We start from the raw sequence: 25,848 nt of genomic DNA, 5'->3' as shown, positions 1-25,848 counted from the left end.
CCCAAATGTTCCTCCATACTTGTAATAGGAAACGCAGGACTGGATCTGGGCACGGGCTCTGGAAATGTCCGGGCAGTGTCTGCACACTGACTGCCCCTGAGAAGGCCAACACGTATGACCACACTTTTCCCCACATCGGGCCATGAAGAAAAGCTCTCCCAATCCAGCTGAATCGCTGAAATCCTTTCTGTAGCTCAACATGAGAGAACCCAGTAAGGCCCTGCAGGATGCCATCCAGGGAGCTACACATTGCGAAGGGAGGTTACAAGCATCAGTCTGTGATGCATGTGCAAGTGGCTCCTCCAGGTAGGAAGTTCCTGGGTCTTGGTCCTTGGCAGCCCACAGTGTACTCTTTTAGAAGCCCCACAGCAGAAATTCCTCCCAGAACTCAGTACCAACAAAAGCTTTGCATCTACTGAGCACTTAGCTTTGCTCTTGCTTTATCTTGGACACTGTGAAAATTTTAACAGATCCTATTTTCTCTGCTTATACGAAGCCCAGCGACAGACCTTCAACTCTCTGCATCGTGACACTGGGCATTATGGCACACATTCTTATCTTCTAACAGCATCCTGGACGTCACCTAAGTTTCTTGTTCTTTTTTACCACTTGTACTGCACCACGAGCACTTCCAAAAAGCTGAAGTCCCCTGTACATACCCAGCGATAAGATGTGCTTCACAGAAGGCCTGTGTCAGAATATCCAACCCAGAGTTTGACTTGGGCTTTAAAGAATTCATTCCGCTTTCTGAACTTCAAGTATCTCATGAGTAAGATGGTGTTAGGTCTAGATCAACAATGGCAAATCGAACCTTACTGGAACTGACTGCACTGGTGTTGCACTGGATTCTACAGAATTATCTGGGCAAAGATGCAGAGACAGACAAAACCATCAAAGTATTCCATCCTCATGCTCCTTATGCCTTGGTGACCATCCTTGTGAGCTTCCTCTTCTGTTGTCCATTATCTAATGAGATTCTTGGGATTTTGACATTGACTCACTTCTTTCCACATCTGAGATACGCTTCCTAGACTGACCCACTGATTCTTTTAATTACCAGCCACAGCTTTTGTTGATACGCTCAAATTTCTCCGTCCCTCCCGTATGAATCTCCTTCCCTTGTCCAGACCATATATCCAACAATTAGACAGACACTACCATTTGGCTATCCCACAGACAATTCAAGGTGACTCGTCTATGATAGAATTCACCAGTGTTCCCTTAAGCCCTTTGCTCCTTCTACATGTAATTTCTCAGTTGATGGCACAACCATACCCCTAGCTAGAGAGCTAGGTCAATCTCTAGTCTACTTCTTTCTCACACCTCTCCCCTTTTCCAAATCAATCCTATGATTTGCCAACCTGACTACCTAAGTAAATTTCCTTTTTCTCTATACTATTAACACTGCCCTGAATCAAACTCCTGTCAGCAGTTATCTTTTAATTTTTGTTTATTTTATTTATTTGAAAGGCAAAGTGACAGAGAGACAGAGAGAGAGAGAGGGAGGGAGGGAGGGAGGGAAGGAGGGAGAGAGAGAACAGAGATCAACAGAGATACATCTTTCTTCCACTGCTTTACTCCCCAAATGCCTGCATCAGCAAGGGCTGGACCAAGTCAAAACCTGGGGCAAGGAACTGCATCTGTGTCTCCCTCTTGAGTGGCAGGGGCCCAAGTACTTGGGCCATCATCTGCTTTCCTGGGTGCATTAGCAGGAAGCTGTATCAAAAGCAGAGCAGTGGGGACTTGAACCGGGGTTCTGATAGGGGATGCTGGTGTCGCAAGTGGTAGCTTAACCTCCTTTCACACAACACCAGCCACCAAAGTCACTTTCCTAAGGCAACAAGTACAGTCTCAACTGACCTAGGAGTCTAGATAGAGAGGGAATGAGCTAGCTCCCATCTGCTGGTTCGTTTCCCAAACGCCTACAAAGGCCGAGGCTGGGCCAGGCTAAAGCAAGATGTGAAGAGTCAGGAATTCAACATAGGTCTCCCACGTGAGTGGCAGAGACTTGGTTACTTGAGCCATCACCTGCTGTCTCCCAAGATCTGTATTAGCAAGTACCTGGAGTCAGGAGCCAGGCAGGTATCAACCCCAGGGAGTCCAGTGAGGAAGAACTGAGTCTTAATCAGCATCTTAACAGGCAGGTGTAATTCTAAGCTACTCTGTAGAAATACTAGGGCTGTCAGACTCAACTCCAGGTCTCCTACTCTGCTGAAGCCCCCTCTCAGAGCTGGGAGGCTCTTGTTATGTACCAGAAAGAGCTTCAATGATGGCTTGTCTGTCTGGCCTTGAAGCAGGCACAGCCACAAGCCTCCACAATCCCCTTTCTTTTTTTAAAAAAAGATTTTATTTATTTATTTATTTATTTGAAAGGCAGAGTTACAGACAGAGAGAGGGAGAGACAGAGATAGAGGTCCTCCATTCATTGGTTCACTCCCCAAATGGCCACAATGGTCAGAGCTGGGCCAATCCAGAGCTAGGAGTCAGGAGTCAGGAGCCAGGTGCCCCTTCCAGGTCTCCCACATGGGTGCATGTGCCTAAGCACCACAGCCATTTTCCACTGCTTTCCCAGGCCATCAGTAGGTAGCTGGATTTGAAGTGGAGCAGTGGGGACTCGAACCGGTGCCATATGGGATGCTGCGTCTGCAGGCAGAGGCCCAACCCATTATGCCACAGCACCAGACCCCACAATCCTCTTTCTTCTGGCAGCAGGAAGGCTGCTCCTCTGGGTGGAGGCAGAAGGAAGGGGGTTTTCCATTTGCATCAGAAGATAAATGTTGATGGTGTCAATAAGAGGAGGCCTAAGGTTCAGCTGGACTTCACTCCCAAGTGGCACTTTGTGGCTGTTGGCAGACCACGTAACCCTGCTAACCTCAAGGTCTAAGTGTAAACATCCTCTGAACACTAAATTCTATCATTTCCAGCATTTGCATGTCATAGGCTACCTGGGGGCAGCAGAACTACAGGAAGAAAATGGGCCCCTCCCCATTCCTCCTGCCTCTAGATTATTCAAGACACTACCTCCAGCCTCTGATAGTTCTCACACACTACAGCCATTCTCAGATGTGTAGCTTTTGAGTCTTTGGCCAGTCCACAAAAAGCTCATTTGAGTTTTCCTATAATAATGCATCTATTAGCTCTTCTTGTCAAGAAACCTGATGACCACACGCAGACTGATCATAATGAAGAGAAGACACTACCCTTATCTCTGTAACACCTGCTTCCTTTTAAATACTAAATTCTTTTTCTTATACAAAACATGAGGACTTTTCTGTTAATCGCCCACACTCTTGTCATTTCTTCCCAACTACAAGCACTTTTAAATGCAGTCTGGGAAAACTGCATCTACTTAGTGGGTAAAGGGAAGGATTTTTCTGGTGGGTGACATCTTTTATGCTGCTATCTGAAAGTCTTGTGCCCAAGAAGGAAAGGCCCCATCAGGGCTCAAAAGGACCAGGTAAACTAACAGTGCAATGAGGGTATGGATGGAGACTACTCTGGTATTCCCGCAACAGAGAGTAGGTAGGTTCCAGTGACGGTGTAATATTTATTTATTCATTTCTTCTTCCACCATGCTCAATTTCTTTCTGACGATGAATCACTTTCTAAGAACTGAAATGATTCCTCTGTAGGAAGTTACTCTGTGCATAATCTCTAGCTTGGCTGTAAAAGTGAATGGGCTGTTGGTTTGTTCAAAAGAATCTCCCTAGGGTGATATAAGATGGAAGCTACTGGGAACATCCAGTACCAAGTGGCAATTTCAGTGGTAGAGGGAGAGTTTGGGAGGGGTAGAGAGGGGAAATGGTCTTTTTTTTTTTTTTTTTTTTTTGACAGGCAGAGTGGACAGTGAGAGAGAGAGAGACAGAAAGAAAGGTCTTCCTTTTTCCATTGGTTCACCCCCCAATGGCCGCTGCGGCCAGCGCACCGCGCTGATCCAAAGCCAGGAGCCAGGTGCTTCTCCTGGTCTCCCATGGGGTGCAGGGCCCAAGCACTTGGGCCATCCTCCACTGCACTCCCGGGCCACAGCAGAGAGCTGGCCTGGAAGAGGAGCAGCCGGGACAGAATCCGGCGCCCCTACCGGGACCAAAACCTGGGGTGCCGGCACCGCAGGCAGAGGATTAGCCTAGCGAGCCGCAGCGCCGGCCGGGAAATGGTCTTAGATACTCTCAGTAGGTCTTCCTACACAGCTTACTACCCAGTCAGTCTTGAGAATTACAAGCAATCAGTTGGCAGTGTTTGAATGCACGAACATTTAGTATCTTTATTTAAGAGCTGCCATTGGTACACAATCAAGTTGGACACATTTCTACTCTGGAGGCAAAGATATATGAATCACCCAAAAAAATACAAAACTGTGTGACATCACTACAGGCAGAGTTAGACAGTGAAAGAGAGACAGGGAGAAAGGTCTTCCTTTTTTCCACTGGTTCACCCCCAAAATGGCTGCTATGGCTGGCACACTGCACGGATCCGAAACCAGGAGCCAGGTGCTTCCTCCTGGTCTCCCATGCGGGTGCAGGGCCCAAGCACTTGGACCATCCTCTGTTGCCTTCCCAGGCCACAGCAGAGAGCTGGAATGGAAGAGGAGCAACCGGGACAGAATCCAGCGCCCCAACCGGGACTAGAACCCGAGGTGCCAGCGCTGCAGGCGGAGGATTAGCCTAGTGAGTCGCAGCGCCATCCATCTACCATTTTATAAACTCCTCAATGGTTCCTAACTCCTGATTTTGTTCTCCCCATATCCCTAGACAAAAAGAACTAAAGCACAAATGACTTCTCTGTCATTGAGACATGGCTTTATTAATTTCATCCAGTCATCTCACAAATGATTATCAAGTACCTGCTATGTAGCCAGTGTTGCCATAGGCACCTGGATCTATCATAGTTCAGGTCTAGGGAGCCATTTATTGCTAGTCTCATATGCACTAAGGGCTTATAAGATAGACTTTTTACTATTATCCCCAAATGAGGTACATACACACATACACGTACATATACACACAGTCATAGAGACACAGTCATAGGATTAAATGTCAAAACATATCACAATTTAATAATCCTGCTGTATAAGTCATCATTTTCTCACTATAATAACTAACTTTCTAAACAGAGAAGATTTATGTAGCTTACAGTTTGGGAGGTTAAAGTGCAACTCTGGGCATCTACATTGGCTTGGCCTCCATGAGGGCAGTGGTGGAACAAGTATAGAAGAAGGAACACATTGCAAGCCCAGAAGCAGAGAGTGTGTGTGGGCCCAAGCTGGGGCTTTTATAACAACTCTCTCACAGAACTCAGCAGGTCACGTGAGAACTGCCTTCAAAAGGACACACCCGGTGACCTAAGGACCCCCCCCCACACTGGGTTCTACTTCCTAAAGGTTCCACCACCTCCTAGTTAGCATCACTTTGGGGACCAAGCATTTAACAAACCAGTCTTTGAGGGTCACCCAAAATAATATTAAATGACAGTACCTGTTTCAGTAATTTAAAAAATATATAGGTACAGCTGGCACCGTGGCTCACTTGGCTAATCCTCTGCCTACGGTGCTGGCACCCTGGGTTCTAGTCCCGGTTGCTCCTCTTCCAGTCCAGCTCTCTGCTGTGGCCCGGGAAGGCAAAAGAGGATGGCCCAAGTGCTTGGTCCCTGTACCCGCATGGGAGACCAGGAAGAAGCACCTGGCTCCTGGCTTCAGATAGGTGCAGCACGCCGGCCATAGCGGCCACTTGGGGGGTGAACCAACGAAAAAGGAAGACCTTTCTTTCTATCTCTCTAACTCTGCCTGTCAAAAAAAAAAAAAATATATATATATGTATATATACACACACACACACACACGAGTCCTACTACCCCTACCCATGGAAGTAATCCAGGTCTCTGTCAACCTCTCTGGGTCCTGCTGAGAGTTTAGGAGATGGCAGCAAATAAGTCAGTTGTTGCACTTACCTTCATGGAAGTTAGACTTTAATGGGGAGAAAGATATCAAGCAAGGCCACACACCAAACTGATAACTGTAGTTACTGCAGGAGAGGATGGCAGCATGACATGAGGTTGAGCTGTCAATCAAAACTTGTATTTTTCGTGAAGTTTCTGAACTTTCACAATTCAGATATATCTATGTGTTATTCATATAGCTATTAGGAATTTCTACAGGATATTAAGAAAACATTAAGAGAAGCACAGCCAAGAAAGGGACCAGAGGACCATGTGAGAGGCAGGCCTCAATGTGGAGGCAGCAATAGTCAGCAGAACACTAACACTAACACAGCTTTCAAGGTTGCTCTAGGCTAAAACAGCTGCATACAACTCAGCAGTAATTGCTGCCCACACACCACGTGGAGAGGACTGCCAGGCCTGGATGCAGAGCTGCCCGTCCCTGGGCTCCCTACCTGGTTCAATCAACTTCTGACCCCACAAGTAGAATTACTCAGGTTCATGTACTGAGTAACACAGATGAACAACAAGTTACTCTCACTCTTCTTCAAACTTGCCTTTTCATGGAGAGCAATAAATCTTAAGAGCAGATGCCAGATGCCCCTGAGCTGAATCACAGCTATCTTGTCTAGACTGAAATGTCTCATTTATTTTGTCAAAAAAAAAAAAAACTGTGTCTTGTCCACTACTGTTAACCTTATAGTACACATACACTTCACACAGTTCTATGGACAAGGCAGGCCCCGCTAGTCAACTATCCCTGGAAGGAAAGCCTGACCACTCATAATGACCCCAGGGCATGGTAGAAAAGAAAGAGTAGATGCCACAGAAACCATGTTAGCATGCACTGCATATTCTACTAATGACAGCCTAGGCAGCTCTGATTGGTGCATTTAAGGATAAAAGTGTTCCTTGCACTCTCATTCTTACTGTATTTTGAGATACATTCAGATGGAATGGCTTTATAGAAGCATGTGTAATACACTTCTAATCCAAGCAGTTATGTGTGAGCACACACATGGTTGTGAGTGTGTGTACTCTTTTGTTTTAGTATAGCACATCCCCTCTTTGGAGTGTGCACTGTTGTTTGGGATATGTACACAAGTGAATCCTGCAAAGAGAAGTGTAGTGAAATGCAATTTTGAAGAAGAGGGAGAGAGTAGCAGAGGAAAGGCTTCCTGCAAAGAGGGTCATGTCTTAAATCTGTTGGGAGGTTAATGGGAGCTTGCCTGGTGGATGGTGTTGCCAGATAAAATAAAGACACCCAGTTAAATCTGAATTTTGGTTTAACAACAAAGGATTGTTTTGGAACAGTTATGTCTCAAAATATTGCATGGGTGTTCAGTATTTTTATTTGGTAAATCAGGAAATCCTAGTGGTGGTGGAGGGGCAGACATACAAGCCAACCATCTTTCCTTCTTTGTGATGAATATTGTTAATATCAGCATCAATTAGCATTTCTAACACATGGGCATTGAGCTCCATGCTGTAACAAACTCTAGGAATTACTCCTCCTACCTAAAACACTTAGAACATGCTTGCTTCTTTGACCATGGGCTTTTTAAAATCATGTGATTGCCATGTGATAAATTCTTACAATAGACTTTTGATATGGAATGACAGTGAAAGGAGAAACCTGGGGGGAGAGGGCTAAAATGACAAAACCATGCATGGTAGAAAACACAGGGAACTTCAAAATAGCTGACAAGAGCCAGATCGGTAGCTACTCCCATCACCTATGAGCAGAACTTCTTGTCATCTGAAGGTAAACTGAACAATCTCTTATCTTGTTTTTAGGGAGCTTCAGTCTTATCTGGCTTAATTTCCCTTCTTGGTATTCTTGTTAAATATAGACAAATAAATAAGCTAGGCCCTTGGAATGATATCTCATTTTACTTTCTTGGAGAAAGAAAACCAATTGCCTAGAGACCATCACAAGAAAGTGAATAGGTCAAACAACGTAAAGGCCACAGATGGTGGATAGCCATCATTACCACAGTATTACTGAGCTAGGTATGAATTAGCTTAACTAAAATAGGTGACTTCATACTCATATACCTTTTCAGTGAAAAAAAAACAAAACAAAACAAAACACAAGAACAAACAAAAGGATTTACAGAGTTTAGAACCCCCAAGCCAGATGGTAAAATAACCATGCAGAAGTTACATGATACTGTCTAAACTATTATTTTTAAAATAAAAAAAAGTATGATAGTACAACAGAGAAGTTAATGAAGCAGAAACATACTCTGAAATATACAACCCACTGGAGAACTTCTAAGAAAGATATCAAAGGCATGCAGCAATGCTAGTCAGGGATGGATTTACCTAAAGGAAAGGGTAGCTGGATAATGTCAACAGTTTCTAAAAGGGACAGAAAACCAAGTCAGCTTAGACTTGTCTTCGATAAGTGTCATGCAAAAAGGACCAACTCTGTTTTTCATCTTTTGCAAGACCCATAGAAATCAAATAAAAAGAGAAAATATCCAAATACAAAAAACTAATGTAACAGCATTAAACTATGTTATGCTCTCATGACCTAGTAATCAAATTTCACAAGCATTTGGTCAATGCCTACGATGAACTCAATGAGAGAGGCTGTTTGGCTACAGAAAAGCATGCAAAACACATTTCATGAAGGAGTGCTCCTTCTTATGTGACAGAGCTGGATGAGTAAGTGAGAACACAGAATCACAGTTTTCAGAAATACTCAGTATGGGTGTTGTTGTGATGATCCTGCAGTGCCGGGATGGGTCATAAAGGCATCTAAGATAACACAACAGTATGCTTTGCTCACTTTAAAAAAAAAAGATAGCACTTCCAAAATCAGTGCTGTCACCTAAGTCAAACAAGCCTAAAAGACAAGGAAAGAGGCTGCAACCCTGAGAACTATAAAAATGATGAATGCGGAAACTCCTCCTGCTGAACAGTCACATATATAAAGGCACACGGAGGAGTACCTACATATCACCGTCAACCTTGGGTAGACATTTTAGCTTGGGAAGAACGAGTGCCTAGCCTGACATGATTCAAAAGTGTTGGTGGCTTGCATTCCTTATGGGTCTGTTCATTATCGGTTTCCAAGCTCTGGACTGTGACTTCTTGAATGTTAACCTCAATAGGGTCATCTGGAAAAATATGAAACTTCTGAGAAATGTGAGCCATTCATTTCCTATAGGGTGTCTAAGAGAAATCAAAGATTTTGAGTTACCCCAAGAGATCCTATCACACACCCAGATGGAGAAAAGGGACATCAAGGAAGCTTGGTATGAAATATCCACACAGGCCTTCTATATCTTCATGGAACATGCCTTCCAGCCCACTTGGGAAGAGAAACATCTGACACAAATTCTAAACGGACTTTATGAGCAAGTGGCATATCTGGAACAATGCCTAAAGGAAGACATACATGAAACCAACGAAGAGGAGATGAAGCACTCAGGCACTGGGGGCTTCCTGCTCAACAACCTAGAACTGAGGAAGTATTTCTACAGGATGAACAATTTCCTGGAAGATAAGAAATACAGTCACTGTGCCTGGGAGATCGTCCGAGTGGAAATCACAAGATGTTTCTCCTTCTTTTACAGATTCACAGCATTTCTCAGAAGGAGATAAGGTATATTTTTATAATTAAAAATTCCACTTCCTGGGGCTGGCACTGAAGCGCAGGTTAATCTTCCACCTGCAGTGCTGGCAGCCCATATGGGCACCAGTTCTAGTCCAGCTGCTCCTCCTCTGATCCAGCTCTCTGCTATGTCTTGAGAAAGCAGTGGAAGATGGCCCAAGCACTTGGGCCCCTGCACCCCTGTGGGAGACCCAGAAGAAGCTCCTGGCTCATAGCATCAGATCGGTCCAGCACCAGCCATTATGGCCATCTGGGGAGTGACCCACCAGATGGAAGACTTCTCTGTCTCTCTCTCTCACTGTCAGTAACTCTACCTCTCAAATAAATTTTTTTTTTAATTTAAAAATTCCATTCCCTTCTAAAATCTCCTTCTTTTCCTCCTCCTTCATCTTCATTTAAAGAATGATTTGGCCATCCTGTAAGCCTACCCTCAAATTGGATTATTGGTAGTTTATGTAATGTTTGCTGTCTCTAAAGTTTGACCTTGATCCCTTCCCTAAACAGAGGGAATGTCAACCATGCCTGGGTGTACCAGAGTCTTGTTAGAAAGTCCTGAATACAGGTTTAATGGAATAAGATCTCCTCTCTACCTTTTTGTATTCTCTCTTCCTTTCCCCTTTGGCCACTTGACACTGGCTTTGCTCTCCCACCTTTGGGCTTCACGAAAATAACGGACAGAGGCCATGGAGCGGAGAACATTGCAAAAGGTCACATTTCAATGACTAAAGCCTCTGGTGCTGAAAATGACTGTGATATGGAAGTTCAGCACACTAAAAGTTGAGGCAAGCTCCTTAGCACCAAAGCCTTTCCTTGCTCCCCTCATGTCGGGGCGGGGAGGGCGGTGGGGGGACTGACATTCCTGGTCCATTTGCTTCTCAGCTTGGTTTGTTTGAAAGGATGCCATTTGGAGAATGGTAATTCATTGCTTAAACAAAGTTAAGATCCATAGTGAAACAGAATGGGCGGTTGAATCAGATGACCACTGGGTTCTTAGTCAAACTTGTGAGCCTATGATTCCGGTTCAGAGCACATTGTTTGATTCCTATATCTAAAGATCTGGAAAAAGCTTCGGAAATGTGTAGTGCCTTTCATTGTCTAAGTCAGAAATGCAATGCCTAGAGTCACACAAAGGCAGAATTTTACATAGGGTTCTCCCAGTTAAAAGACTACTTTCTGTCCATCATATAAATTAGCCATTCTACTAATACATGACACCTTCAGTATCTTTTATCTTTTTCAAAGCTACTTCGTTCCCAGAATAACTTGGATTATTTAATTCACCATCTAGCTAAACAAATTTTATCTCCCTCTCTCTCCTTTATCCCGTTTCAGAATCATTTACCTTCAAGCAAAAATTAACAGAAAGATTGTGGCACAGAAGAGGATCAAACGTACCTGAGTTGGCCCTTGGGAGACAAGTCCTGTGAAGGTATTAACAGTCTGCTGTGAAACACTTCAGATTCAAGAATGTTCCAAGTGCAGGGGTCCAACAATATAGCCAAAGAAAGTCTTATGATGAAAGTGGGGCAAACTTCAGTCAGAAAGTTACAAGAAATATTTACAAGGACAAGTTGTAGACGATGACACATGGTTTATCAGCAGGATTAGATGATAAAAATGAGTTAGTATAATCCATTTCTTAAAACAATTCAACAACAGAATTGTTCCAAATGTAAAATGTGCTTTGAGCAGCAAGGGAACTGGGACATGCAAGCCACTAAGCTTGGTATTTTCCACAAGTTTCTCAAATAATGCCCTTGCCTGGTCCTCCTAGTAACTCTACTGGGATGATGCCAGTTACTTTAGTAATTTATGGATGCAGTCTTGCCAAGTGTTTGCTATGGAGGGGGGTTGGTGGGTATAGAAAGAACCATGCAAGGCCAGCGCCTCGGCTCACTAGGCTAATCCTCCGCCTGGCAGTGCCGGCACACCGGATTCTAGTCCCGGTCGGGGCGCCGGACTCTGTCCCGGCTGCTCCTCTTCCAGTCCAGCTCTCTGCTGTGGCCCGGGAGTGCAGTGGAGGATGGCCCAGGTCCTTGGGCCCTGCACCTGCATGGGAGACCAGGAAGAAGCACCTGGCTCCTGGCTTCGGATCAGTGCAGCGCGCAGACCGCAATGTGCTGGCCGTAGCGGCCACTTGGGGGGTGAACCAACGGAAAAAGGAAGACCTTTCTCTCTGTCTCTTTCTCACTGTCTAATTCTGCCTGTCAAAAAAAAAGAACCACGTAAGAAGGCTGAGCACTTGCAGTCAATACAGACTGACTGAGCCGGAAGGAGCAGAAATCAGAACAGTTTGATGTTATAAAGAACACATCATCCAGTCAAAAGAAAAAAAAAAAAAAAAAGAATACCCCCACTGAAAAACTGGTAAGGACACAAAGTGACATCATCACAAAGGAAGGAATACTCACAGAATGTGAAAAATGTTCAATTACACTGTGATGAAAGATATGTGAAATAAGAAACCAATCAGATATTCCCCTCCCATCACTATGGCAGAGAGGAAAAAGAATGGCAATATAGAGTGTCAATGGAGTATGGGGTACAGGAAACAAACCTCCTTGTGGATTATTGGGGGAGGGGTAGGTAAGCCAGTACTCATCTCTTGTATGGAAATATGGCAATCTTAAATACTCAACGAAGTATACTGAACCCTATCACTCTCCAGAAATCCATCCCAAGGAAATAACTGGATAAGATTTGTTCACTGAAGTCCTGTCTATAATGTGCCTTCTGCTTTTAAGAAAATGTTTGCCTCTCTGTAGTAGTTTCCTACAATGATTTTTAGGTGAATTTGTTTTTATTCTTAAATGAAAGAAACTGCGCAAGCTTATCATTGGTTAAGATTATCTGGTTTTCCATACTGCGGTGGACTGGGACAAGCACAGCACCGTACTCTTCCCATTAATGATGCCTTGGTGCTTCTTGAGCAAGCTTTACCCAAGGTAGGGTTCCTCTAGCAGGTTGTTTTTGTTTCTTTGCTGCTGCCACTGTTACTGAAAAATTTCAAAAGAATCCTGCCTTGGGGGTCATTTTTATAATAAAATGCTTTTAAAGTGCCTCTGTTATGGCAAAGATTTTGCTTTTTTTCTTTCATTGGTTGCAGAAATCACTGGACAAAGTGCTCTGTGTGTGTCCACATTCCTGACTCCATGGTTTTTGAAGCCCTGGGGCAGGTTACTCTGCTGCCTGGGATGCCTGCATTCACTATGACCACATCCCATACTGGTGCCTCTGTTACGCCCGCCAGCCGCACTTGTCCACCAGCCTCCTGCTACTGTGCCTGGGAGGCAGAGGAGAGTGGCCCCAGTGCTTGGCCCAGGCCTGCCACCCACCCACGTGGAAGACCCAGACGGAGCTGCTGGCTGTGGCTTGGCATAGCCATGGCGGTTGCAGTCATTTGGGGAGTGAACCACAAGCAGAAAATACTTTCTCTTTCCCTTTCTCTTTCTGTGTCACTCTGTTTTTCAAATAAACAAATAAATACAAGCCCCAAAGTTAAGTCTATAAAGGAAAAATTCTTAGAACTGTGTACAGCCAAACACAATTTCCACTAAAAATGTTTGAGTGAGTTCCCAGGTCACAGTAGTGTGGTGATTCACTCCAGAAGGAACGTGAGGTTCGGACTTCACACAGGACTCCAAGTTTAAATCCCAAGTTCCCTGAAACCTCCTCCCTCCCCTGAGGAGGTGAGGGATCAAAAGTTGGAGGACATGGGGCTAGGGTGGCAAAGCGGGTTAAGCCCCTGCCCAAAACAGCAGAAGTCCTCAGAGCTACTCCAGTTCTGATCCAGCTGCCTGCTAATGTGCCTGGAAAAGCAGCAGAAGATGGCCCCTGTCCTTTGGCCCTGCCACCCACAGGGGAGATCAGGATGTTGTCCCAGGCTCCTGGCTTCTGCCCCGCCCAGCCCCAGCCTTCACAGATATTTAGGGAGTGAACCAAGAAGTGGAAGATTTCTCTCACTTTTTCTATGACTGCCTTTCATGTAAGTATTTTTTTTTTAAGCTGAAGGACAAAATGAGTGTAACTGAACCTCCTTGGAAGAGGGGCTCCTTTTGTAGTCACCCTACAAAACCCAGTCCACTGCCAGGCTATGCAAAAGTATAGGTTCCAACAGGTGTGCAGACTTGGCCTCCCGCTCACAGGCTAAATGACTCTGAGCACCATCTGGGGCCCCTGCCTTCTCCCAGAGGTAGCTTTGCTCTCCACGAAGCTCCTTGATAGGTAATCCACTTTGCCTGAGACGGAACAGCAGGTGTAAGCATCTAACTTGAACAGGGAACCAGAGCCACCTGCGACCTGCACAGGGATGCTGGAGCCCAGCCCAGGTCACCGGGTCTTTCTTGCTGGGCCCGAATCCTCAGGATCCGCTTTTCCTACACTACAGGGGGCATTTCAAGCCCTAGTGAAACCAGAACTCTAGGCTCAGGCGGAAGCGAACCACCGCACCACAGATTTCCAGGCTTGAAGCTAAAAGTCTATATGCATCTCCCTCCCTGCCCTCCAGTCCTTGGAAACTTGCAAACCCCAGAACCGCGGCTTTCTGCCTAACCAGAGGGGCCCTGACACCCTCCTCCTGCCCTGGCAGCACCCAGCCACACCGCTTTCGCAGGGAGACTGAAATGGAACCAACCACTGGACACCCTGGGCTGGGGCGGAACCTCCTTTCCACTCTCGAAAGCAGCACCCTTTTCAAACTTGCGCCCTTTGCGGCGCGCCTGGGATAAGATCTGAAAAATGCGCCCTGGGCCACAGGCAGCCGAGGAGGCGGAGAAGGGACCACTTTCCCTCCGCCCTCCTAACCACAGGGCCTCGGCTGGGGCGGCCTCTCTAGGGTCGGGCTCCTCTCCTCCTCGGCCGGGATCCCCAACCCGGGCAGGCCAAGCGGCTGGCGCGGGAGGCGCTGGGGACCGGGGTGAGGGGCGACAGAGGGGCTTCTTTCGCTTCCCAAGCCCCGCCAGATGTTGGAAAGGCAAACAATGGGAGAAACGCGGAGAAACAAAAGGCCATTCGCCGCGACCACAGCCGGCTCAGTAGCGCGGTCCCCGCGGGGAGGGCTGCAGGAGGGGCCCGGGAAGGAGGGTGAGGCGGATCCCGAGGGATTTAAGGTCTCTAGTACCTGCCTGGCGCCAGGGTTCGGCCCTTGACCCTCGCGAGAGGGGTCCGAAAGCGGGGAGGAGCAAGCGAAGAAAAGTTGTAAGATTTTCCCCCTTCTTCCCCTGTGCAGGCAAAGGGAGGGGCTGGCACTGCCGAAGCTTGACAGCTGTTGGCCCAAGAGTTCAGCGAGATGTGTAGGTTCTTAACTCACTACCGCCCTCCACGAAGCACCCGCAAGCCCCGGGGCGACCCGGCTGACGGCGCGGAGTTCCCCGACGCGGCCCCAAGCCCAGCCGGACGCTCAAACGTGGTCCCCCTGCCCAAGCGCACTTGCCTAAAGTTGTTCTTCTCGCCACCCCCAGCCCAGCTCGGCACCCCGCACCCGTGTGCGGTTCCGGACCGTGGGAGGCGTTTTCGCTCAGATCTTGGAAAGTCAAGGCCACGGGTCCCGCGGTGGGAACTCGACCCTCGCTCCTGCCCGGGTACAGCGCCCCAGGAGCCGGCCGGCAGCCACGGCTGCGGCTCGGTTTTAAAGCGGGCTCTGGCCCCGGAAGCCCCGGGTTCTGAGGGCAGGAGAGCAGGGTCCGACACCACCCCACTCCCCTGTCGCAGCCGCCCCAGGTGCACCCCATACCTCTGCCCGCCTGGGCGCGAACGCGAGCGAGGAGCTGCCGGGCTGCGCCGCCTTCCGCCGCCCCGAGCGGTCCTCTCTCACCGCGGGGATTTACCTCCGAGCCAGGGCCCTGTCGGCTCCCTCCACCGGGCCAGCTGCAGGCGGCGCGAGAGAAAAGCAGTGAGCGCGGGCAGGAGCGGAGACGCCTGCGGAGCCACACGAGGGGCTCTGGGGCCAGCGCCCGGGCTCTCGCGGCAGCCGCTGCGACTCCAAAGCAGCCCCCACATGCGCCCAGCGCGCCGCGCAGCCCGCCGGGGCTTGACGAGCAGCGTGCGGGACGCCGAGCGGGGACCCCTGGCGGCCGCCTGCGGGACGGCAGCTCTGTGGGTGAGCCTTTAGGATCGTGCTGCCTCGGCTAAGTTACAGGATGTGGGCCTTGTGTGGGGGCTCCCAACCTTGCAGAAAAGACACTGACCCGCGGGCCAGGGCAGCGAGGAAAATGTCACTTAAGAAAGGAGGCGTTGGGTCCACCGCGGCCACTTCCAGACCACCTAGAGAGGAAAGGGTTCCCAGTTCGTAGTAGGAGGCACCAAATGCCAGCTCCCTGGTGTCCTGAGAGAAAGAACTGGGTCTTCCAGATCCTTCTGTAGCGTGTCATGCATATTGCCTGAGGAGCAACAAACGACTAAGAATTGCACTTTAGGGGTGTGTGTTGGAGCTACTTGGAACCTGCATCCTGTATCTGAGTGCCTGTGTTCGGGTCCTGGTTCCATTCCAGCCTCCTGGTAATGTGCACCCGCGGCAGCAGCAGGGGATGGCTCCCGGGCACTCAGGTGAGAGACCCTGATCAATTAATTCCTGGCTCATGTGGCCCAGCCCTGACTTACAGGCATTGGGGATGGGGTGGGGGGGGTGAACCAACACATGAAAACTCCCTCTCTGCCTTTGAAATAAATAATTAATAAATACTTTTTTAAATTGCCTTTTACAATTTTTAGGCACACTTTCAAGAGACATGGAAATACATTAAGTAGAATTTAGGATATATGGAAAAAACATGGCTCCCAAAAGAAGCTTCCACAACTACTAAATGAGACTCTAAAATCCCACATATCTTTTGTGATAGCTGGTCACCTCTGATATTGCAAGAAGCATTTTATTAAATACCATTCGCCATTGGTTTCCACCAGGATCATATGATTCTATTTAATTCTGCATTTGGGCAAGGCAAAGATATTCATGACTATGAATTTAAAGCTCTGCCAGATACAAAGACACAGCCACCATGCAAAATTCCTGTGCGTCCCTGAGAAGTGCAACCTCATTTCCAGACAGCCCTAATCTTCAGATGCTCAAACCCCAGTCACTGTACTCAAAGCTGCTTTTGTCCTTTGGTGCTCGTGACGATCGGAGAGCCCTTCATTATCTAGCACAATTAGGATGGAAGTGGCCCTTAATTATTCCAGTTTACCTTTATTAGTCCTGCTCTCTCCCTCACTGGCCGCTAATTGGGAGGAGGCAGTTGCCTGCCCTGGGATTCTCATTACATGATCTTTCTTTCCTGTTGAGAAGAGAGGAAGAAGAAGGTTTCTTGTCTCAGACACAAAAGCGAAACACTGAGACCCAACTTTTGCTCTCAGATTCAGGCTCACCTGTCAGGTGCAAATGCAAAGGTCATTGGCAGGGCTAAGTGGGCACTGATTTCTAATCAATGGTTAATGAAAATATCCCTGCATCTCCCCTTAGATTTCAGCCTTATGCTCAGAGAAAAGGGAACTTTGATCCCACTCTCCCCACCCCCAGCCCACCAACTCCTTCCATGGGGAGGAGGGCCAAATCTGGTGATTGAGAGGGAGTCTGGTGTTCCCTGGATAGCTCAGCAGTGAGTAGGGTCACCCACTCCCTGATCCAGCTTCTCTGCCTGTTATTGGGCGGCTAGAGGAAATGTGTCGGCCTTCGGAATCTGCTCTGAAGATCCACCAATCTAGATCTGAGCCCCCATTCTCCAATCTGCCTTTTACCAGAGCCCTGCATAGGGGTTACATAGCAAATCCAGCTATGTTCCAGGTGAGTGGAGCAAGACACTCTGTCCCACTGGTCACTATTGTGTGTATGCATCCTTATGTCTTTGGAAGAGCAACCTGAAGAGAAATAACGGAGGGAGAAGAGGATTTGAGTAACAAGAATTCATCCAAACTGAACCAACCTTCCCCAACTTAAGTGAATGGCCACTCCACCCTGTCCTTTGCTCAGGCCCCAAACTGTGCAATCCTCTTTGACTTCTCTGTTTTACCCATGATACCGCCACAGATTATTACCTCCAAAAGATACGCAAAAGTAGATTTCTTTCTACCCGCCTCACAGGTACCACCCTGGTCTGAGCCACCCATACCTTTAGAATGGATTAATGCAGTAACCTCCTAACTGATCCCTCTGCTTCCACCGTGTCACTCTCTCTGGCCTCTCTTCACAGAGCAGCCATTGTCATTCTGTTGAAATGCAAGTCACTGTCACTTTGCTACACAAAATCCTCCTTTTGCTTCCTGTCTCACTCAGAGTAAAACCAGCACAAACTGGCATCCCTTTGTTTCTGACCTCATCTCCTTCAACCTTTCACATCACAGTTGCTTCTCCATCTATGATACCTTCCCTGGCCCCCAGAAATGCCAGGTAAGCTGCTACCCCAGGGCCTTGATGCTTGCTATCCCCTTTGCCAGGAACAGAGTTCTTGAATGCTCAGGTACTACCTCATTTCCTTCAGTTCTTTGCTCAAAAGTCACAGGAGGTCTCCTCTTCCAACTCTATTTAAGTGTTTATTTATTTTCATCTACATGAAAGGCAAAGTGACAGAGACAGAAACAGAGAGAATGAAAAGGAGAGTCTTCCATCTTCTGGTTCACTCTCCATGTGCCCACCACAGCCAGGGCTGGGCCATGCTGAAACCAGGAACCCAGAACTCTAGCTGGGTCTCGACCCCAGGCACTTAAGCCATCACCTGCTCCCTCCAGGACGCAATGGCAGGAAGCTGGAATAGAAGTGAGTAGCTAGGTCTGATACCGGTGCATCCCATGTGAGATGTGACCCTCCCAAACTGAGGCATAACCACTGTGCCAGAATGCCTTCCCCTCAACTCTAAAAGTGCAGTCATGCCCTCCTGACACTCCCTATCCGGATACACATCTTGCTCCAGTTTTCTTCGTAGAGTGTATTGCCATCTGGTATATAATATTTGGAAGTTTTGGTTTTAAAGCTAGTTGAGGGGTTCCTTCATGACTACTACTAGTTATGACGCAGGCAGGAAGTAGAGCCAGGCAGAAACCACTTACCCTATAAGCTGCTTCCATTCCTTCACCACAGACCTTTAGAATTTCATTTAGCCTATCCAGATAATGCAGGATTCTCTCTCTCTCTGTGTGTTGAGGTCAGCTGATCAGCAAATTTAATTCCAACTGCAATGCAACCTAATTCCCTTTTGCCATGTATTGTAACATATTCACAGGTTGTGGAGATTTGGCATATAATCTTTGAGAGTCATTATTCTGCCTTTCCACACTGCCTTCGTCTCCTATGAGAATGAGATTAAACTGTTTGGTTCATTGCTGTATCCCTTGATTGACTCAACAAGTGATAACCTTGATATGCACTGAATAGTGTCTGCGCAAACCCTAACCCCCGGTGGATGGTATTGGAGGCTGCACTTTTGGAAGGTAGTTAGGGATAGATGAGGTCATGATGGTGAAGCTCTCAATTTGGGATCATTGGGTTTGGTTTTTTTTTTTTTTAATATTTATTTATTTATTTGTTTGACAGGAAGAGTCACAGACAGTGAGAGGCAGAGACAGAGAGAAAGGTCTTCCTTCCGTTGGTTCGTTCCCCAAATGGCTGCAACGGCTGGAGCTGTGCCGATCCGAAGCCAGGAGCCAGGTGCTGTCTCTGTCTCCCATGCGGGTGCAGGGGCCCAAGAACTTGGGCCATCTTCTACTGCTATCCCAGGCCATAGCAGAGAGCTGGACCGGAAGAAGAGCAACCAGGACTAGAACCGGTGCCCATATGGGATGACAGCACCGCAGGCAGAGGATTAACCTACTGTGCCACAGCACCGGCCCCTGGGATCATTGGTTTTATCATCTCTGTCTACCATGTAAGTACAGAACAAGAAGGAAGCCATTTGCAAGCCAGGAAGAGGGCCCTCACCAAGAACCAAACATGCTCAGGATGACTAGCCATCACCACAATGAGGTTTCACCTCACCCCAATTAAAACTGCTCTCATACAGAAATGAACAAACAGTAAATGCTGGGGAAGATGTGGAGGAAAAGATACTGTTGTAATCCACTGTTGTTGAGAATGTAAATTGGTCCAGCCGGTCTTGAAGACAGTGTGGAGATACCTCAGAAATTTGAATTTAGACCTACCATATGATCCAGCCGTCCCACTCCTGGGAATTTACCCAAACCAAATGAAATCAGCATATGAAAGAGCTATCTGCATCTCCATGTTTACTGAAGCTCATTTCACAATAGCTAAGATATGGATTCAGCCCAGATGTCCAGCAACTGATGACTGGATAAAGAAATTATGATATATGTATAGCAAGGAATACTACTCAGCCATAAAAAGAATGAAATCCTGTCTTTTGCAACAAAATGGATGCAACTGGAAACCATTATACTTAGTGAAATAAGCCAGTACCAAAAAACAAATACTGTATGTTTTCCCTGGTCTGTGGTAACTAATAGAGTACCAAAAATGTAATGTATACTAATGAAATTGACATTTTGAGATCTGTTGATTATTTATAGCTCTTGTCTCTACTGTTGAGGAACAATGATTTTTCCTTCTTACTATCTGTTGAACTCTTTACTTAGTGTAAGGTTAATCTAATGAGTATAAAGTAAACTGAAAATAGATCATTGTAAAAATTGAAAGGGAATAAGATAGGAAGAAGGAGGATTTGTGGGAGTGAAATTTATTTACCTTAAATAAAATCTAAAATTTTTTAAAATAAGGACCAAACTGCCTGACACTCTGCTAATAGACTTCCCAGCCTCTGGAACTATAAGCCACCCCATCTATGATATTTTGTCTGGCAGCCCAAGCTAATATGAAACTTGATAAATATTTATTGAAATAATCAATCAAGATCTCACTGTATGCATTATAACTATTAACATCTACTAAGCACCCTCACCATAGCAGATACTTGCTAAGCACTTTAAATAGAAATATCTCAGTTAATTCTCACAAGATCCCCATGTGGTAGGTATAGGTGAGGAAACTATAAGCTAGAAAGTTGATGTACCCAAGGTCATATACCTAATTCATCATGTAGCCAGGTTATAAACTTGGCAGTATAACTTAAGCATAAGGCAGTTACCCTCACACTTCCCTGCTATGATCAGGCCACAGCAGGAAGCCCTCAGATGCTTACCACCTAATAAGAATGACAGGATAACTACAAATAGTAATAATACAAAGAAGACTATAGGGTAGGATAGAAAAGGCAGAAAATATGTCTGTGGGACACAGAGACAAGAGGGATTAAGTCTGGATGGAAATGATTATGAAGAGCTTCAGGAAGGGTAGGGCATCTGAGCTGAACTTGAAAATGATGGATATTATTGGAATCAGGTACAAAGGTCATCTCAGACAGAACCACAGGAATGCAGATAGAAAGGTAGGTAAAAATTCAAGATTGTGTTATGGAAACCAAGAGTAATCTAGTTGGTATGAAGACTAGGCATGTAGTTAGATGATAATAGCAGGGATTTCAAATACTAGGCTAAAGATCAAAGGAAATTTAATGATTTTTTTGTTCACAGTTATTAATGGGGAAAAATTAACTGATGCAACTGCCAAAGTAATGTCTGAAGCTGTAATTCATAAGGCAACAAGTAAAAGAGAAAAATAAACTTGCTGGACAAAATGTTTTCAGGGACCATTAACTTTGTTTGCCTTATTATTAAAGGTAAATGAAAAACCCATAATTCCCCACATATCTTAGCTTCATAAGATTATAAAAAGAAGGAAAATGGACAAAGAGAGCAACTGGCCCATTCTTGACTATCAGATAAGGATGGTTTTCACTACTTCCATCTCCTAGATGAAGTATCATCTAGGAAAAGGCTTATGTGACTTGCCCAAGTTCATACACCTAGTAAGACTAGGACAATCATTCTGACTTTATGGACTTTAGAGCTCTGTGTGTTTTGATACATAACTGGAAAAGCTCATTGGAGAGGAAGTTTTCAACTTTTAGGCTTCTCAGAGCATCCACTCCAGGACCTTATGGAATAAATTTGAGAATTTGAGAAATTTGGATGGAAGACTTATAAATCACACTTACAGACTCTTTTTTTAAAAAAAAGATTTATTTATTTATTTGAAATTCAGAGTTACAGAGAGGCAGAGGTGGAGGTGGAGGTAGAGGTAGAGGTAGAGGTAGCGGTAGAGAGAGAGAGAGAGAGGTCTTCCATCTGCTGATTCACTCTCCAAATGGCCGCAGTGGCTGGAGCTGGGCCAATTGGAAGGCAGGAGTCAGGAGCTTCTTCCAGGTCTCCCATGCAGGTACAGGGACACAAGGACTTGGGGCATCCACTGCTTTTCCAGGCCATAGTAGAGAGCTGGATTGGATATGGAGCAGCTGGGACTCAAACCGGCACCCACATGAGATGCTGGCACTGTAGGTGGTGGTTTTTCCCACTATGCCACAGTGCTGGCCCCACCTGAAGACTCTTACAATGAAAAGAGAGAGGCCAGGATCATCTGAAAGATACAGACGGACAAGATGGCATGGTGATTAGGAGTCACACAGGTGGGCCGGTGTTGTGGCACAGCGGTTAAAGCTACTGCCTGCAATGCGAGCATTCTATATGAGATCGGGTTTGAGTCCCAACTGTTCTACTTCTGATCCAACTCCCTGCAAATATTCCTGGGAAAGCAGTGGAAGGCAGCCCAAATATTTGGGCTCCTGTCACCCATGGCTTTATGCTGGCCTAGCCTCTGCTGTTTCAGCCATTTAGGGAGTGAACCAGTGAAGGATCTCTCTGTCTGCCTCTTCTTCTTTGTATTTCTGACTCTCTCCGTAACTGACTTTCAAAATAAATAAATAAATCTTTGAAAAAGAGTCATTGTGGCTCAGTCTAACTTCTCTGAACCTGTGCTACTTCATCTTGTAAAATGTATAAAATAACATAGGTAGTTGAGTTTTGAGAGGTTTTCACTTTTCATTTTTTATTTATTTATTTTTATTTATTTTTTGACAGGCAGAGTGGACAGTGAGAGAGAGAGACAGAGAGAAAGGTCTTCTTTTTCTGTTGGTTCACCCCCCAATGGCCACTAGGGCAGGCGCGCTGCACCGATCCGAAGCCAGGAGCCAGGTGCTTCTCCTGGTCTCCCATGCGGGTGCAGGGCCCAAGCACTTCGGCCATCCTCCACTGCACTCCCGGGCCACAGCAGAGAGCTGGACTGGTAGAGGAGCAACCGGGACAGAATCCAGCACCCCAACCAGGACTAGAACCCGGGGTGCCAGCTCCACAGGCGGAGGATTAGCCTAGTGAGCCACAGCGCCAGCTGAGAGGTTTTCAAAATGGGGGAATAGGGAGGGAGCTCACCACTGCTCTAGTCTAGAAAAAGACTGTTAAAAAATAAAGTGGAGGCCGGTGCCTCCAGGCTAATCCTCCACCTAGCGGTGCCGGCACACCAGGTTCTAGTCCCGGTCGGGGCACCGATCCTGTCCCGGTTGCCCCTCTTCCAGGCCAGCTCTCTGCTGTGGCCAGGGAGTGCAGTGGAGGATGGCCCAAGTCCTTGGGCCCTGCACCCAATGGGAGACCAGGAGAAGCACCTGGCTCCTGCCATCGGATCAGCACGGTGCGCCGGCTGCAGCGCGCCAGCCGCGGCAGCCATTGGAGGGTGAACCAACGGCAAAGGAAGACCTTTCTCTCTGTCTCTCTCACTCACTGTCCACTCTGCCTGTCAAAAAATAAAAATAAAAAAAAATAAAGTGGACAGAGTGCAATTTCAGGAACAGATTAGAAATGCCAGAAATCAAACCCATGTATCTACAACCAACTTATCTTTAACGAAGGAGCTAAAATGAACCCCTAGAGCAAGGACAATCTCTTCTACAAATGGTGCTGGGAAAACTGGATTTCCACATGCAGAAGTGTGAAACAAGAGCCCTACCTTACACCTTTCATAAAAATCCACTCCAAATAGATTAAAGATACATAAATCTATGACTGAATACCATCAAATTACTAAAGAACATTGGGGAAACCCTGCACGACATTGGGAAAAGGCCCCAGAGGCACAATCAAAGCCAAAAATTACAAATAGGATTACATCAAATTGAGAATCTTCTGCACTGCAAAAGAAACATTCATCAAAGTGAAAAGGCAACTAACAGAATTGGAGAAATTATTTGCAAACTATGCAACTGAAAAAGGATTAATAACCATAATATGTAAAGACATCAAGAAACTCAACCACAATTATACAAACAACCCATTCAAGATATAAATGGGCTAAGGACTTAAACAGGCATTTTTCAAAAGAGGAAATCCAAATGGCCAATAGACACATGAAAAAATGCTCAGGATCTCTAGCTGTCAGGGAAATGTAAATCTAAATCACAATGAGGTTTTACCTCACCCCTGTTAGAATGGCTTTAATACAGAAATCAACAAACAACAAATGCTGGTGAGGATGTGGAGGAAAAGGTACCCTAATCCTTGTTGGTGGGAATTTAAACTGCTCCAGCCACTGTGGAAGACACTATGGAGATACCTCAGAAATCTGAATATAGACCTACCATATGACCTAACCATTCCACTCCTGGGAATTTACCCAAGGGACATGAAATCAGCATATAGAAGGTTTATCTGTACCCTCATGTTTATTGCAGCTCAATTCACAATAGCTAAAATATGGAATCAACCCAAATGCCTGTCAACTGAAGAGCAGATAAAGAAATTATGGGGGGCTGGCGCTGTGGCATAGTGGGTTAAGCCTCCACTTGCACGGCTGCAATCCCATATGGAAGCCAGTTCAAATACCAGATGCTCCTTTTCCAATCCAGCTCTCTGTTATGGTTTGAGAAAGCAATAGAAGATGGCCACAGTGCTTGGGCCCCTGCACCCATGTGGGAGACCTGGAAGAAGTTCCTGTCTCCTGGCTTCATATCAGCCCAGCTCTGGCCATTGCAGCCATCTGGGGGTGAACAAGAGAATGGAAGACCTTTCTATCTGTCTATCTGTCTGTCTGTCTCTCTCTCTCTCTCTCTAACTCTGCCTCTGAAATAAATAAATTAAATCTTTTTAAAAAAAGAAATTATGGGATATTTACCCCATGGAATTCTACACAGTGGTTAAAAAAAAGGAAATCCTTTCATCTGCAACAAAATGGATGACTGGAAAACATCATACTTAATGAAATAAGCCAGTACCAAAGGGAAAAATACCATATGTTCTCTCCGATCTGTGATAACTAATAGAGAACCTAAAAGGCAATCTATAGAAGTGAAACTGACATTTTGAAATACAATGACTATGAACAGCCCTTATCTGGACTGTTGAGGAACAATTTTTTTCATACTATTTGTTGAACTCCATAGTTAGTATGGAGTTAATCATGTATGTTATAAAGTTAATTGAAAATAGATCTTAATAAAAAAATAAGAATGGGAATAGGAGTTGGGGGAGGAAGAGGGGTGGGAAGGCGAGTATGGTGGGAAGAATCACTATGTTCCTAAGGTTGTATTTATGAAATGTATGAAGTTTGTATTCCTTATCTAAGAGATTTCTGAGAAAAAAAACACATAGGTAGTTGTACAGATTTAATGAAGAGATGTGTACAATGTACTAAGTGCAGTGTCTGTCACAAGGGAAATGCTCAAAGAACACCACCTATTGTTCTTCAAAGCATATTGTTCTTATACCACATAGTTCTCATAGCATATGCTAATTTCACATTGAATCCAGAAACTTCACTGTCCTGTGGTCTATCATCTCTGGAAATTGGGAAGAAAGAGAGAATATTTCCAGATAGCTTAGAATAGCATGAATGACATTCGCATTTCTTGCCCAAATCAGTACAAATAAATTTCCATCATTTCCAATGCACACTTTAAATGTGTCTTATAGGAAGAAAGCCACACTTTGCTTCAATGGAGTATGAGAAAAATTCCAAAAAGACTCTGTTGCCCACTTACTCTATTACAACTTCCCCTAAAGAGGCACCAAAACAAACAAACAAAACCAAAGGGACAGGTATCAAAAGAGTGAAAGTGGAGAAAGCATTGGTATAGTCATTGATAAGCATAGACCCACAGTCATCCTCTCTGGACAGCGCTGCTCAGAGTTCACGGACTACTGCAAGTGAATTTGATGAGCAGCTGTTCCAACTCATTTGTCCAAGTGCCACTGCGCTCATGTGTGTGCTAATTTCAGTTGTTACAGACAGTTCACCAACAAACAACAGGCATTCTGAGTCCTTTCGTTCATCTCAAGCAAGGAGAGTTCACAAATCTAAGTACATACCTAATGATCTTCAGCAGTAAGACACACTTTCTCCTCAGATTTTG

General features: G+C 45.8%; 2 protein-coding genes across 5 annotated transcripts in view; one reads left to right on the top strand and one right to left on the bottom strand.

The window, feature by feature from the left end:
- The window catches only part of MOB3B (MOB kinase activator 3B), a 207,586-nt gene extending 181,738 nt beyond the window's left edge, over positions 1–25,848 (bottom strand). Inside the window, exon 1 of one of the 4 annotated variants that reach the window (XM_062208118.1) lies at positions 25,805–25,848. The gene's annotated coding sequence lies outside the window, so the exon portion shown is untranslated. The other 3 variants (XM_062208117.1, XM_062208115.1, XM_062208119.1) reach the window with 3 other exon arrangements.
- On the top strand, positions 798–9,546 carry IFNK (interferon kappa). The gene is made up of 2 exons (XM_062206760.1): positions 798–938; positions 8,950–9,546. The coding sequence occupies exons 1-2, from the start codon at positions 798–800 to the stop codon at positions 9,544–9,546; spliced, it is 738 nt and encodes a 245-aa protein (XP_062062744.1).

The sequence above is a fragment of the Lepus europaeus genome, chromosome 12 (genome assembly GCF_033115175.1).
Source record: "Lepus europaeus isolate LE1 chromosome 12, mLepTim1.pri, whole genome shotgun sequence".
Classification (NCBI taxonomy): domain Eukaryota; kingdom Metazoa; phylum Chordata; class Mammalia; order Lagomorpha; family Leporidae; genus Lepus; species Lepus europaeus.
The sequence above is the reverse complement of the archived record's forward strand: the minus strand, read 5'-3'. Positions and strand labels throughout refer to the sequence as shown.